The sequence below is a fragment of the Oryzias latipes genome, chromosome 21, assembly GCF_002234675.1.
Source record: "Oryzias latipes chromosome 21, ASM223467v1".
NCBI classification, from domain to species: domain Eukaryota; kingdom Metazoa; phylum Chordata; class Actinopteri; order Beloniformes; family Adrianichthyidae; genus Oryzias; species Oryzias latipes.
Window position 1 is genome coordinate 28,202,893 of NC_019879.2, and position 12,896 is coordinate 28,215,788.

The 12,896-nt window shown below is 39.8% G+C and overlaps 1 protein-coding gene and 1 long non-coding RNA gene across 3 annotated transcripts in view; one reads left to right on the forward strand and one right to left on the reverse strand.

The window, feature by feature from the left end:
- kalrn (kalirin RhoGEF kinase) overlaps positions 1-3,292 on the forward strand; it is a 128,272-nt gene extending 124,980 nt beyond the window's left edge. For both annotated transcript variants that reach the window (XM_023951149.1, XM_023951150.1), the window contains one exon: positions 64-3,292. In XM_023951149.1, the coding sequence (XP_023806917.1) occupies positions 64-621 (558 nt within the window). In that variant the 3' untranslated portion in view covers positions 622-3,292. The remainder of the gene's footprint in view (positions 1-63) is intronic.
- Positions 3,293-7,218: 3,926 nt separating this feature from the next.
- LOC105356861 lies at positions 7,219-8,690 on the reverse strand. Its single transcript, XR_002872464.1, has 2 exons — positions 8,593-8,690; positions 7,219-8,327 (listed from the first exon to the last, which is right to left on the reverse strand). It is a non-coding gene; the product is annotated as an uncharacterized LOC105356861 (long non-coding RNA).
- Between the last annotated feature and the right edge of the window lie 4,206 nt (positions 8,691-12,896).

Genomic DNA, 12,896 nt, shown 5'->3' on the forward strand with positions numbered 1-12,896 from the left:
TGCAGTAAAACCTCTGTTCTTGATCACCCATGAGGGCTGAAAGCTTCTATTTGCCTCCTGTAGCCTGAGAACATCATGGTGGACCTCCATGGTCCATCTCCATCCATCAAGCTTGTTGACCTCGGCGATGCTGTTCACCTGTCCGCCCATCGCAAATACATCCACCTCTTGCTTGGAAACCCAGAGTTTGCTGCGCCTGAGCTCATTCAAGGCTCTCCGGTCTCCCTGGCGACGGACATGTGGAGTGTGGCCGTGCTAGCCTACGTGATGTTGAGCGGCGTTTCTCCGTTTTTGGATGAGTCGCCGGAGGAAACGTGCATCAACATTTGCCGCCTGGACTTCTGCTTCCCAGACGAATACTTCAGTGGCGTGAGCCAGGCCGCCAGGGATTTTGTGTCGTCAGGCCTGCAGCAGGATCCTCGGAAGAGGCTGAGCGCCACTTCCTGTCTGCAGCACCCATGGGTGGGGCGTGGCGGCACTCAGGGCGGCCAGTATTCTAAAACTCCATTGGACACATCCCGCCTGGCCACGTTTATCGATCGAAGGAGACAGCTGCACGACGTCCGGCCCGTCACCAACATCAAAGGGCTGGTGAGCAGCCGAGTGGGGGGAACACTGTGAGGAAGAGGAGGTCACGATGAAGAAAGCTGAATGTCTTTAGTATTTATTCATGAAGGAATGAGGAAAAAGGCTGTTCATGGTGACTGAAGACCTCAAACCCTCTTAGGTAGCTGGTAATCATGGCTGTAAACTTTTTATTTTTTCCAAGACTTTTCTTTTATCAGCTGGTTTCCATGGCAATGGCCCCTGTTAGCCCAAAGAAACTGCCTAGCCATGAAACGGTTGTAGAAATGTACAGAAACACAAATTCCTATTGTCTTAATCTGTAAACCTGTTTGTGTTTGGATGAAATTCCACAGCTCTCGTCATAGCAGCCGGTGTTATCAGGCGTGTGCCTTGTTAGACATCTGCTCTGCAGGTTTGTGCCGCCATGCAGACACAATTCAAGATCGAATCTCACAGTTGCTGATGTTTTATGTGGAATTTCTGAGTTTTTTCTGGGCGGGGAGGGAGTTCGCAGTAAAAGGTTGAAATATTTTAACATCTCTCTAAATAAAAGTTCTAAAATTTTCTTTTGATAGAGGCAAATGAACAAGTGAATTTCCATTTTCCATTTGTAAAGTACAAACATGGGGTCATGTTGGGGTGAACATAGAGAATCAGGATCATTTACAATGAGCTGATACATTGGCAAAATAGTAAAAAAAAGTTTCATGAAATAGAATAGACAGCATAAATGACATTGTGTCGTGGATGGGGACTCTGCCTCCACTCGTTGGTTTCCATGGCACCTTTGCAAAGTTCAGATCCATTGACTTTGTAATATTTTACTTTGCATGAAGTTGCAGACGGTGCATAAAAAATTTTAAAAATCCCCATAACAGACAAAATCCCCAAGCATCACATCCCATTTTTGCTCTTTGGCTCACGTTCTAGTCTGTCTGCATTTACACTGTCACTGAACCGTTTCAGGGATCACTTATATGTGAGTTTGAACCCTTCGTCTTTGGTAGACTGGAGTTCATTTGGTCCACAGCAGAGTTCAGATGAGCTGTCACACCTGCCAAACAAAGCTGATACCCTTTAACAGACCTGTTGGCGGAACACAGTTTTGAACTACTGTAACTCTGACGCTTTACGCGATCCATGTAGTTCTAGTAGGAAAACTCTAAACTACTGTAACTTTTCTCCTGTCAAGTGTAAACTTTACTACTGTTACTTGACATTAGTAAAGTTTACACTTGACAATAGTAACGAAACTGTAAACTACTGTGACTTTACTGTAAATTTGACACTTCACTGCTATAAAGTTCAAACTTTACTACTGTAAATGTAACTAGTTACTACTGTAAAGTAGTGAATAGTGTACAGTGCCCCTTTAGTTTCACTTTCACTACTGTAATGTGTAAACGATACTACTTTAAAGTTTACCAGTACACTCGTTTACTTTACACTAGAATTTAGAATCCTGTACTGTAAATTTTACACTTTACTGTAGTAACTAGTAAACCTTACTAACTTTTCCTGATCTGAGTAGGATGTAGAGAAATCATTTCATCTGAGCCAAAATTGGGCCTGGAGACACACCTATCCAGGTTACGAGTCAACAGCCTCACAGCTTCTTTTTTTAAATAAATAGGTCAACGGTTAATGTCTTTCTACTCAGGTTTTGTGAGTTTGATATTGCACAGATGTTAGCAGCTGACAGAGTTTAGGGATTGACTTCTGCCTGATGCCAACTGAACTACAGCCAACTACTAAAAAATCAATAAAAACCGGAGTTTTCATGTCAAAGAACAGTTTTCTTGCTCAATAGAGTAATTCAGTAGAGTAAAACATGTTTGTAATGAGTCTGCCATCGGTCAGTCGGTCGTCTGTTTCCAGAACAAACGTCTGCTACTGCTGGCATATAAGTTAGAAGTGATTCTTTTTCTGTCTGAAGGTCATCTCCATTATTCTGCTTCTGGAAGAATCAAGTTAATGTCCTGCTGTGATGCATCTGTCGCCTTTCGTATCTTTTGGTGCTGTTTGACGCCTTTGAAAGCTTTTCCACGCACTTGTGAAAGATTCTTCTCTCTTAACGATGGCTCTAAGGATTGTGCTTGAATTCATTCAAACGTGATGCACATTTAACCGCCAGGTCTTTGTTTGAGCACGGCTACATAACATGACTGTAGAAACCTATATGCAGGTCTGTGAACTGCAGCTCAGTGGATGTATTTTAGGATAGAAAAGTGTGTTTTAATGATTAATGTAAACAACGTGGAATGTTGCCGGTTTATCCGTTGGCCTCCTCAAGCCTTTCAGACGTTTGGCTCTGTAGACAAGCACCTTTGAAAGAACCTGAGTCCTTCCATGAACTGATGACTGATGAGGAGGGGTTCATGCTTTGTCCTGCTGTCCCACCGGCTTAATCCCCATCTCCAGTTAACATAGAGTATGACCATGTATTTTCTATATTATCCAGAGCTGAGTTGCTGGTTCAACACCTTGTCTTTCTGTCACTAATCAGATGACAGATTTACACATGGATTTGGCTGAGAATCTGCTGTGAGCAAGCCAAACTTTTTTTCCTCATAACCGGTCCCCCAGCATGACTCTGAACACTGTGTAAACCTTCGTCATGGATCTCAGGTCTTAAACTAGAATTTGATGGATTCAAAAACATATTGCTGGCGGTGCTGAGCCTCTTGAATGCTTTCAAAATAAAAATTCCTTTGTTTTTTCTGTCTTTTTTTGTGTCGCTTTATGTGCAAAGACATTCAAACCTGAATTTACCCACCAAGTCAGATAAATGTAAATGTGTACCACAAATACCTAATATTACTGGAAATTCTGATAAATAAAATCTCAAAGTAACATTTTAAATCTAAATTCAAAACTAAATTAAAATACAAACACAGGTATTTGACCTAAATTTTGTATTTAATTACAAATTAAATGATAAATTTCAAATGTAAATGTAAATCATACTCTTTAATCTTTTAAAAAATGAAATCTAAACATTAAGTTTAAATATATATTTAAAACAATCTAAGAACTAAATACTGATATAAAAGTTTAAAAAAAACACACACACACACACACACACATATATATATATATATATATGTGTGTGTGTGTGTGTGGGGGGGGGGGGTATAGTCACTTGTTTCATGGCTTTAGCCACGCCCACATGTTTGGTTTGTGAAACGCGGGAGTTTCCAAAAATGGCGTCCTTCTTCATGAGGCTAACAGTTTGACCGTCGACTTGGCAGGTGCCCTGCTGCATTCCAGAGCTTACTTTCCTGTTAAGGTGAGTAAATAAAGTTGATTTTATGCTACGTTTGTTTTTGTTTTTCCACGAGGATAAAGAGCTAGCTAACAATTAAGAGGTTAATCTACAGAAACTTGCGGCTGCAACGAAGAAAACTAGAGAAAAATGTTTCCTCTGATATTCATAAAACTGTTTTGATCATTTTTTCTTTAAAAATCTTTCTTTGGTTGTCAGCATTTCCTGGTTATCTCATGTTCTAATGAAGCTTTTTAGATTTAAAATATACATTTGGATGTAACACTTAGATTTACACTTACATGTCTTTTAAAATAAGTTTTATTCTCAATAGATGTCTACTATTTATGTTTACTGTAACGTTAAGATTTTATGTTTATCTGAAAATATAAATTTAGTGTACACTTGTATTTATTTCTGTTGATGTGCTCTTAGATTGACATTTAGATTTACTTTTATTCTGTTTGTGCTTTGAAATGATGTACACAAAAAAAGTATTTCATTTAATACATTTTGACACAAAATGAATAAAAACGTAAGAAAAATGGGCAAACCAAGAGAAAGACAAAAAGATTTCATTGTGAATATTTTCTTTAGCTTATAGGCATTTTGGGAAAACTGTTTAATCCGTGAAATAAGCCAAATAAATTGTGGTATTTAATGGTTCAAAAAGAAAAACCGATCGGTGGGTTTTTTGAATCGACATTTCAAAAGTATGGATTAGTTTAAGACAATCAAACATTTTTTAAATATGTTATTTATTGTAAGTATTCTTTCACATTAGCTTTCTTTTGTCAGGTTTATGTGTTAGAAGGGACGACAGGCCCCTCGTCTTCCTCAGATTCAGTTGTTCCCCTGCTCTTCATCCAAGTCTGTCTGGCAGGATCTGAGGAGGAAGATGAAGATCAGTTCAAAGTTGTCTGTGAATGAATTGGAGGTCAAATATGGTTTTATCAGCCTTTCCTCACATCACAGGTTGTTTGTTTGAACTTTAAACTCTAGATGGCAGTGTAGTCACATGTAACACAGGAGTTAGTTGTTCAAATTCAACTTGTTTCTACTTTAACTATTTGATTTCAAAGGAACTGATTTATGAGTGGGTTCCTTCATCCTCATCCGTTTCTACCGATGAGATCCTTTTATTGAAGATCCTGTCATTCAATTCACAACATGTCGATGAGTTCAAATGAAAGCTCGGCCTTATTTTAAATAATGTTATTAAAATACTGTTTTAGATCAACTGTAGCTGCTGACCACTTCAGGTTCCAAAGATTTCTGTCAGAAGCAGAAGTTTTGAAAATTTCCCAAATTTCTAAAAAGACTTTGAGGAACGCAACTTTTATAAAGTGAGGATAAAAATGAAGACATGTTAAATCATCAGACTTTGGATGGAGCCGCCATCAATGTGTGAATGTGTGAGTGAATGTGTGTGTGACTGTAAAGCGCTTTGTCCTTGTAGGAAGAAAGGCGCTATATAAGTATACGCCATTTACCACTTTAGGAATAGAAAAGAGCTTAACTATAAAAAGATAAAACTTAAAACTAAATATGGAACATTTGTTTAAACTCACTGAAAAACACTGAAATAATTAAAATACTTAAAATTAAATACATACATTAGACATTAATAAAACATTTATTTAAATTGATATTAACTTAGAATAAGTGAAGAGATGGTGAAGATTTGGTTATAAACAGAGCAATTATTATATTTCTGTCAATTTTGCTAAACTTAATGTTTAAAATCCTAAAATTTACACTAGGAATAATCAATAATATTAAAAAAAACATTGTCAATGCCTCATGTTAAGTATAAAAGCTGTAAAATGATAAGAGCTGCTTTAATGGAATCACAATGTTAGTATGTTAGCTAAAAGCAATAATTGATTAATAGTGTATTTGTCTTACAAAAAGCTGCAATTGAACGTTTCTTTCAAAAATTACATTTACTTCTAAATACTAACATTGTTTGTGCTGATTTAGGCTCATATTCTCCATCTAAATTCTACAGTTTGACTATAAAATATTTTGCAGTCAAAGATTCTGACTTTGTTTATGTAAAGGAAGTCATGAGGAAGTCATGTTGTTGGGTTATTATATTTATTTGTATAATGAAGCACAAAATAAGGATTTCTTTCCTACAAACATGAGAATTCTGTCCCTCACAGACCTGCCACTTCTTCTCCTCTCTTCCACTTATTAATGTCACCTGTTTGGACTGGTTATGTGTATAAAGACACTGTCCACACCCCTAAACAGTCAGACTGAAACCTCTCCACCACAACCAAAGAGCCAATCTACAATCAGCAAGCAGCTTGGAGAGAAGAGATCGACTGTTGGAGCAATAATTAGAAAATGGAAGAAAAATAAGATCACTGATCTCCCTCCACCTGGAGCTTCGTGGAAGATCTCAACTGATGGAACAAATGATCTTCAGGATGATGAGGAAACAGCCCAGAGCTACACAAAGGAACTGGTCAATGACCACGGGAACACGTGACATCGTCATGGATTCAAACCTTGCAGAACTTCAAATGTCCCCTTGCTTACACCAGCACATGTCCAGGCCCGTCTGAAGTTCTCCAGAGACCATCTGGATGATCCAGAGGAGGATTGGGAGATGGACCCAGGTCAGAGTCTTTGGCATAAATACAACTTGCCAAGGCTGGAGGAGGAAGAATGCTGAAAAAACATCATTCCCATTGTGAAGCATGGGGGAGGAAACATCATGGTTTGGCCTACTTTTTCTGCAAAGGGGACTGGACTATGGATTCATGTGAAGAAAATGATGAGGGGGGGGTATCTATAGGCAGATTTTGGCAGAAACCTCATTCCATCAGTGAGAGAACTGATGAAGACGAAAAATCGAATGAATCAATTAATTCGAATTTTTTGTTAAAATCGAATAAAAAAAAAAATCTGAGATTTGATTTTTGGGCCATATCGCCTAGCTTCAACATCCCCTAGATTGAACCCGTCTTGATCTTCCAGCATGACAAACACATCACCATGGCAACAAAGGAGTGGCTACGTAAAAAATGCAACATAGAATCTGTGGAGGGAGTTCAGTCTGTTTTCCAGCAGCAGCTTCAAAACATCACAGCTCTGGAGGAGATCTGCATGGAAGAATGGACCAAACAGCTGGAAAGCAACAGGAAACCTTTGACCTCTCTCACTGAAACCAGAGTTAAATTCAAAAGAATGAAGGTGAACTTTAGTTTTTGACCAAGTACTTATTTTCTTCACCATTATACAAATAAATTCTTAAAAATAAAACCGTGATTTCCTGAACTATTTTTTTAAATTCTGTCTCTCACAGTTGAAGTGTTTCTAGACCAAACTCAGCTTTTTAAGTGGAACAAAATGCAAAATCTGTGACGGAAAAACACTTTTTAGATGTTTATTGTTGTTCTTTGTTCATGCCAGCTTAAGTAACATTTCCAAAATAGAAAGAAAAAGGACATGAACAATCGGAGTCAGACAGAAGAAATTCATCTTCTATTATCTACCAATCACAAATTAACAATGAGAAACAAGAAACGAGACAAAGTAATGTAGGTCATTCTTACTGATGATCACAAATGCAAATTCACAAATTCAAATGCCTCCAAGTGAAATATGACTCTACCTCAGAGTTATATGCACAAAAGCAACTTTAAAAAGATCTTTCCTTTTACTAGAGTCGTCTTATGAAGCTGGGTTAAAGAAAGACTGAATATTATCTGGTAACGTTTTTAATTTGGCTTTTAACATAAGTGCAGGGATTTAAGCAGATGGGATTTTGCAAACAAATGATTGGCATGTTTCTGCGTTTTTTATGAATAATTCTTGCTGCTCTTCTCTGTAACAAAAACGATGGAGAAAAAAATACAATAATTAAAATAAGAGAATAAAAGAACAGTAGAACAGACACAATGAGTTACTATTAAACAAACTTTTACTTTGTATTCAATTCTAATAGTTTCCTTAATTTTATATTTTAAATAAATTTTCATTTGGACGTCTTTTTGTTTGCATCACATGAACATAAAAAGGCAGTAAAGACACAACAGGAAGAGAAACTGAAAAAAACTGATTGTTTCCTGATTGATTTTAGTTCTTTTTACCGACATCGTGTTTCTATGTGGATCAAAATAATCTATTGAGTCTCCCCATCTTCTGCTAAAGTTTGGTTTAGTTTAGCAGATGTTCCTTCATGCTGGACCTTCTGTGTTTTGGAGGAACACACGGAAACAGTCAGGAAAAATGTCTGACCTGGTTTCAACGTGGAAATGGCGCCGGGCGTCCGGAACGCCTGATTCTGCTGCAGCAGATGTTTCTTCGCTTTAATGTTGACCCAGAACATTTCTAAAGAACGATTTTTCACAAAAATAGAACTGAAAATAATCCAATATGTTTGTTGATTTAAGTATTTATTGAGGAATGGGAGAATTATTCCCTTGATGTTGTTTTCCAGATGCTCCACCTGCTCCACCTTCACCTGTTAGATTTAGAACTAAAGACAAAATGACAAAGTTAACACACAGAAAGAAAAACAAAGGAAAATACAACAGTTTAGGTGTAAAACGCACATACACTCAAAAAGCTGTCATTTAATCTATTTCAATACAGTTTTACAAAAGCTATTAAATAAAAGCAAAAAACAAAATGTCTAAGTTCGTCAGAAGTTGTGAGTGACACAGGGAAGGACTGGGATCGTTGGCTACCATTCCTGTTGTTTGCTTACAGGGAAGTCCCACAAGCTTCAACAGGCTTCTCACCATTCAAACTCCTCTATGGCTGGGATGTCCAAGGCCCACTGGATCTCCTCAAGAAGAGCTGGGAGGCCAAATCCACAAAGACCTCAGAAAGGGGTGTCATCCAGTTTGTCCTGGAGATGAGAGAACGGTTGGCAAAGTACAGGGAAGAGGCAGAAGTCAACCAACGAGAGGCCCAAAGAAGTCGGAAGACGTGGTACGACCAGCAGGCCCGTCATCGTGAACTCCAACCAGGTCAGAAGGTTCTGCTGCTTCTCCCCTCTTCTACCAGCAAACTACTGGCAAAGTGGCAAGGGCCATACACCATTCTCCGCAGGATGGGACCTGTCACCTATGAGGTGCACCATCCTGACAAAAAGAAAGAAAAGCAGACATGCCATGTGAATCTACTTAAAGGGTGGAAGGAAGGTGCTAACCATCCAACAGAGAAATCTTTGCTAGTCAGAGCTGTGAAGGCTGAGGAAGACTTGGACTCTGATCTGGGAGCACTGACCCACTCAACCCCTCCGTCTCTGTCACCCCCTAAACAGACTACACAGATAATGGACTTATTTCATGAAACACCATCTCTTTTTTCTGCACAGCCAGGAAGAACTACACTCATTAGCCATTCCATACGGCTCAAAGATGGACGACCAATCCGGCAACGGCCTTATCGGGTACCACCGAAGTTGGTGGGAAGGCTGAACGATGAGGTGAGGAAGATGCTGGAGCTAGGTGTCATCGAGCCATCCAAATCAGAGTGGTGCAGTCCGGTGGTGATCGTTCCCAAAAAAGACGACTCACTGCGGATATGCATCGACTTCAGGAAACTGAACGCAGTTTCGGAGTTCGACGCATATCCAATGCCGAGGAACTGCTGGAGAAGATCGGGGCTGCTAATTTCATCACCACTCTTGACCTATGCACGGGTTACTGGCAAGTACCTCTCAGCAACACCTGTCGACCATACACGGCGTTCAAAACACCTGCTGGACTGTTTCAGTTTAAAGTTATGCCTTTTGGTCTGCATGGAGCACCAGCCATTGCAGCTCCCCTCACTGCCCTTACGGAGAAAAGGCAGAAAAACCCAGTGACCTGGACAGATGAGTGTGAAAAGGCTTTCCAAGCATTGAAAAATAAATTGTGTTCCTGTCCTGTTCTCAAGAGTCCTAACTTTGTCAAAAACATTGAAAGGAATCAAGAAGAAATCCTAAAATGATGAAAACGACTTTCTTTCTAGAAGAAACGATTGAATTGTATTTTTTATTTTTTAAAGCAGTTTGGTAGAGTGGCTGGAATCAATCATTTTAAAGACGGAGGTGTCCCCCCCCCGCTTTGACCACACAGAAACCTCAGAGGAAGTCAGCGTCTGCTTTGTCCGCCACTGCCTTTCCTTTTTTACTTAAACGGCGGTTCGGCGTCTGGATCCACATGAAAGAACACGCCGCCGCGAGAACGAGGCTGAGAGCTGCTTTGTGTTTGTAGGGAGGCGTGAAGTGGGGGGGCGCTGGGCGAGTTGAGGGGTTTCTGGGAGGTCACCCCTCCTGCCAGTCATGCTTAGCCAGCATTAGCTGCCTTTTGGTGGAGTTAACATGACGGCACAACAGAGGTTTTGTCTCCGCGTCCGGGAGTCTGGGACGTGATGCCAAAGAGCTTAAAACGCCAACATCGTCCAGGACTGATGACATAAATCTCTTGATCAGTTCCTTTAATCAAACATTTAGCCTCAAACTTTTCCATGGTCCTCTTGATCTTCAGCCGGCTGCTCATTTTTCCTGTTTCTGTCTCATTCTGTTTCCCAGCTTTTGTCTCAAACGGTCATGAATGTGGATGAGCGGCAGAAAGGGACCAGTGGTTGGCGATTGAGGACGACGTCATGACTTCCACCGTCTGCTGAACGTGGTCAGAATCCTCAGCTGCTCTGGAACTCAAATGTTGTCCTTTTAGACTTTAGGTTCATCGTTTGACCCGATCGTTCTGAAAGGTAAAAATGTCTTTGATGCGGCGAATGAACTTCCCTGGACCGAGCTGACTCCTGCCGTCTGCATTCACAATGCGCTGAAGCTCCTGCATGAGGACCACGTCTGTGTAGATGTTTGATTTTATGGTTCTCTCACACATTTGAACATCAGTGAGGAACCTTCATGCAGAAAAAAACAAAATAGTTGCTGATAAAGGTAAAAGCCAAATGTAAGGCTGGATTCAGACTGGACACATTTGGTTGGCTTAAAGTGAACCAGAGTTTGTTTCCCCCGATAATCCGGAACAAATTTTCAGTCTGAATAAACCCAAGTGGATCCTGGCCCGGGACCAGGAACCGCTCTGTGACCCATGTTGTCTCGATTCATTTCTAACCGGACTGATCTTTGGTTTGCGCTGATATTCCACAGTCTGAATTCAATCCATCCTCAGAGCGGAACAACTGGACCAAAAACGGCCACCGTAGCCGAAGGTCATGTGATCTAAACACAGTAAGAATGTAGCAACAAATGAGCCGCGGACAAATATAAACCAAGGATTGTCATGTAGTCAACCAAACAAATGGTTCCAACTGTTTATTTGTTAGAACGTTCAGGGAGCCAGTTTAGCTCGTGCTGGTTTACGGCGCCTTCCGTCCGTGAAACCTGGGTTCGACTCCGGGCTGCTCCCTGTTCCCTTCTCTACCTCTGTGCCGGTTCCAAGCCCGGTTTGAGAAGGTTGCGTCAGGAAGGGCATCCGGCGTAAAACATTGCCAAAATTTACCATGCGACTTGTTCGCTGTGGCGACCCCTGATGGGAGAAGCCGAAAGTGGAAGAAGAAGGAGTTCATTTTAACAGTGAAACTGAAAACGCTTCTTACATGCTTTTCTGTGTCTCGTTACGCGGCACACTATGATGTCATCCTAAAAGCTACCTTGTACTTTAACAGAATTTTCTTAAAACAATGCCATAACACTACAACGATGAGACACAACAACTCATTGAAATGTGTTACGATGTATTTAGACTCATGAAAACAATTTTTAACGTGACACACATTGCTTCTGACTGTTATCCTGACAATCTACATGTCATAAACACTTGTCAGAGAACCTTCTTGGCTGTCTTCTTGACTGTCTTCTTCTTGCCAACAACCGTAAATGTAAGTGTTTTAAAGTTGTAAGTTTACGACTTAAATACCTAAATTTACTAGAAAAAGTCAAAGATTCAGTCTGTGACTTTTAAATTCATAAATAAACAACTTTATTCTCGTAACTTAACAGTTATGACTTTTTCTCGTGAATTTGCAACATTTAAAGTCATAATTCAACAATAATTTTTCTGTTTGTAAACTGGCCCTAAAACGAGTCGAACAGACGTTTAAAATATGTTCGAAAAATATAACGTTTGACTAAACTAACCCGGACAATCACTGCAATGCTCAGGACTTCCATCATTTCTACCTCTAGCTGCTTTACTCCACCCTCGAAATTCCTGATCTTAACATTGTGATCATTAAATAAACAGAATTTTACCATTTTATTACAACGAAAGATGTATTGATATTCAGGTAGAGTTTTTCTAAGCCACACTTAAAAAATAGATCCGGTACAATGTTTGGATACATATCCTATCGCCAGACTCTTGCCAATACACACCCCTACTGGGTATAAGGATACCATGTTAGATAAATATGGCGATTTGCTTGGTTAGAATCTAGACCATTCAGAAAGCTGTTTGATGGCAGATATGTCACGCTAAAATGATACTTAACAACGCAAAATCAAAGAGAAGGAGAAAGCGTGAGGAGACACAACGCATGTGAAAACATGTGTGTTGCAAACGCAAAAAAATTTTTTTGAAAGCAAATATTTTCATTTGCTACTTACAAAGTTTTTTTTTGCATTGTCTTGGCATGTATATCACTTCACACATCTGCCCCGTTCAGAACGACTGCAGGGACTCAGAAACCTGCTCCAGAGGAGCAGCTGGTGCTTTTCCTGACAGAAAATAAAAATGTAGCCATTTCTAAAACTTTCAGCCTCCTTCATTTCCGTTCTTATAAATCTTTTGAGGGAGTCTCCTTTGTCGTACTTCCTGTTGTTCGTATAAGCTCCTAGTATAAAAAAATGGCAGCGGCCCAAGTACCTCTGGGTAAAAAGAAATTTAAAATGGTAAAAAAGAAAATGTTTTAATCAAGAGCAAAAATTGAAATTGAGATGAGTTTGATTCCACTTCCTCTTTAAAAGGTTTCACACCATCAGAGGATGTGTGTGAGATCGGTAACCATTAGTGTGTGTGTGTTTAGTTTGTCTGTATTTGTGCTTCTGTGGGAAAAGGCGTCCTGGGCTGCCTCACTAAAGGCC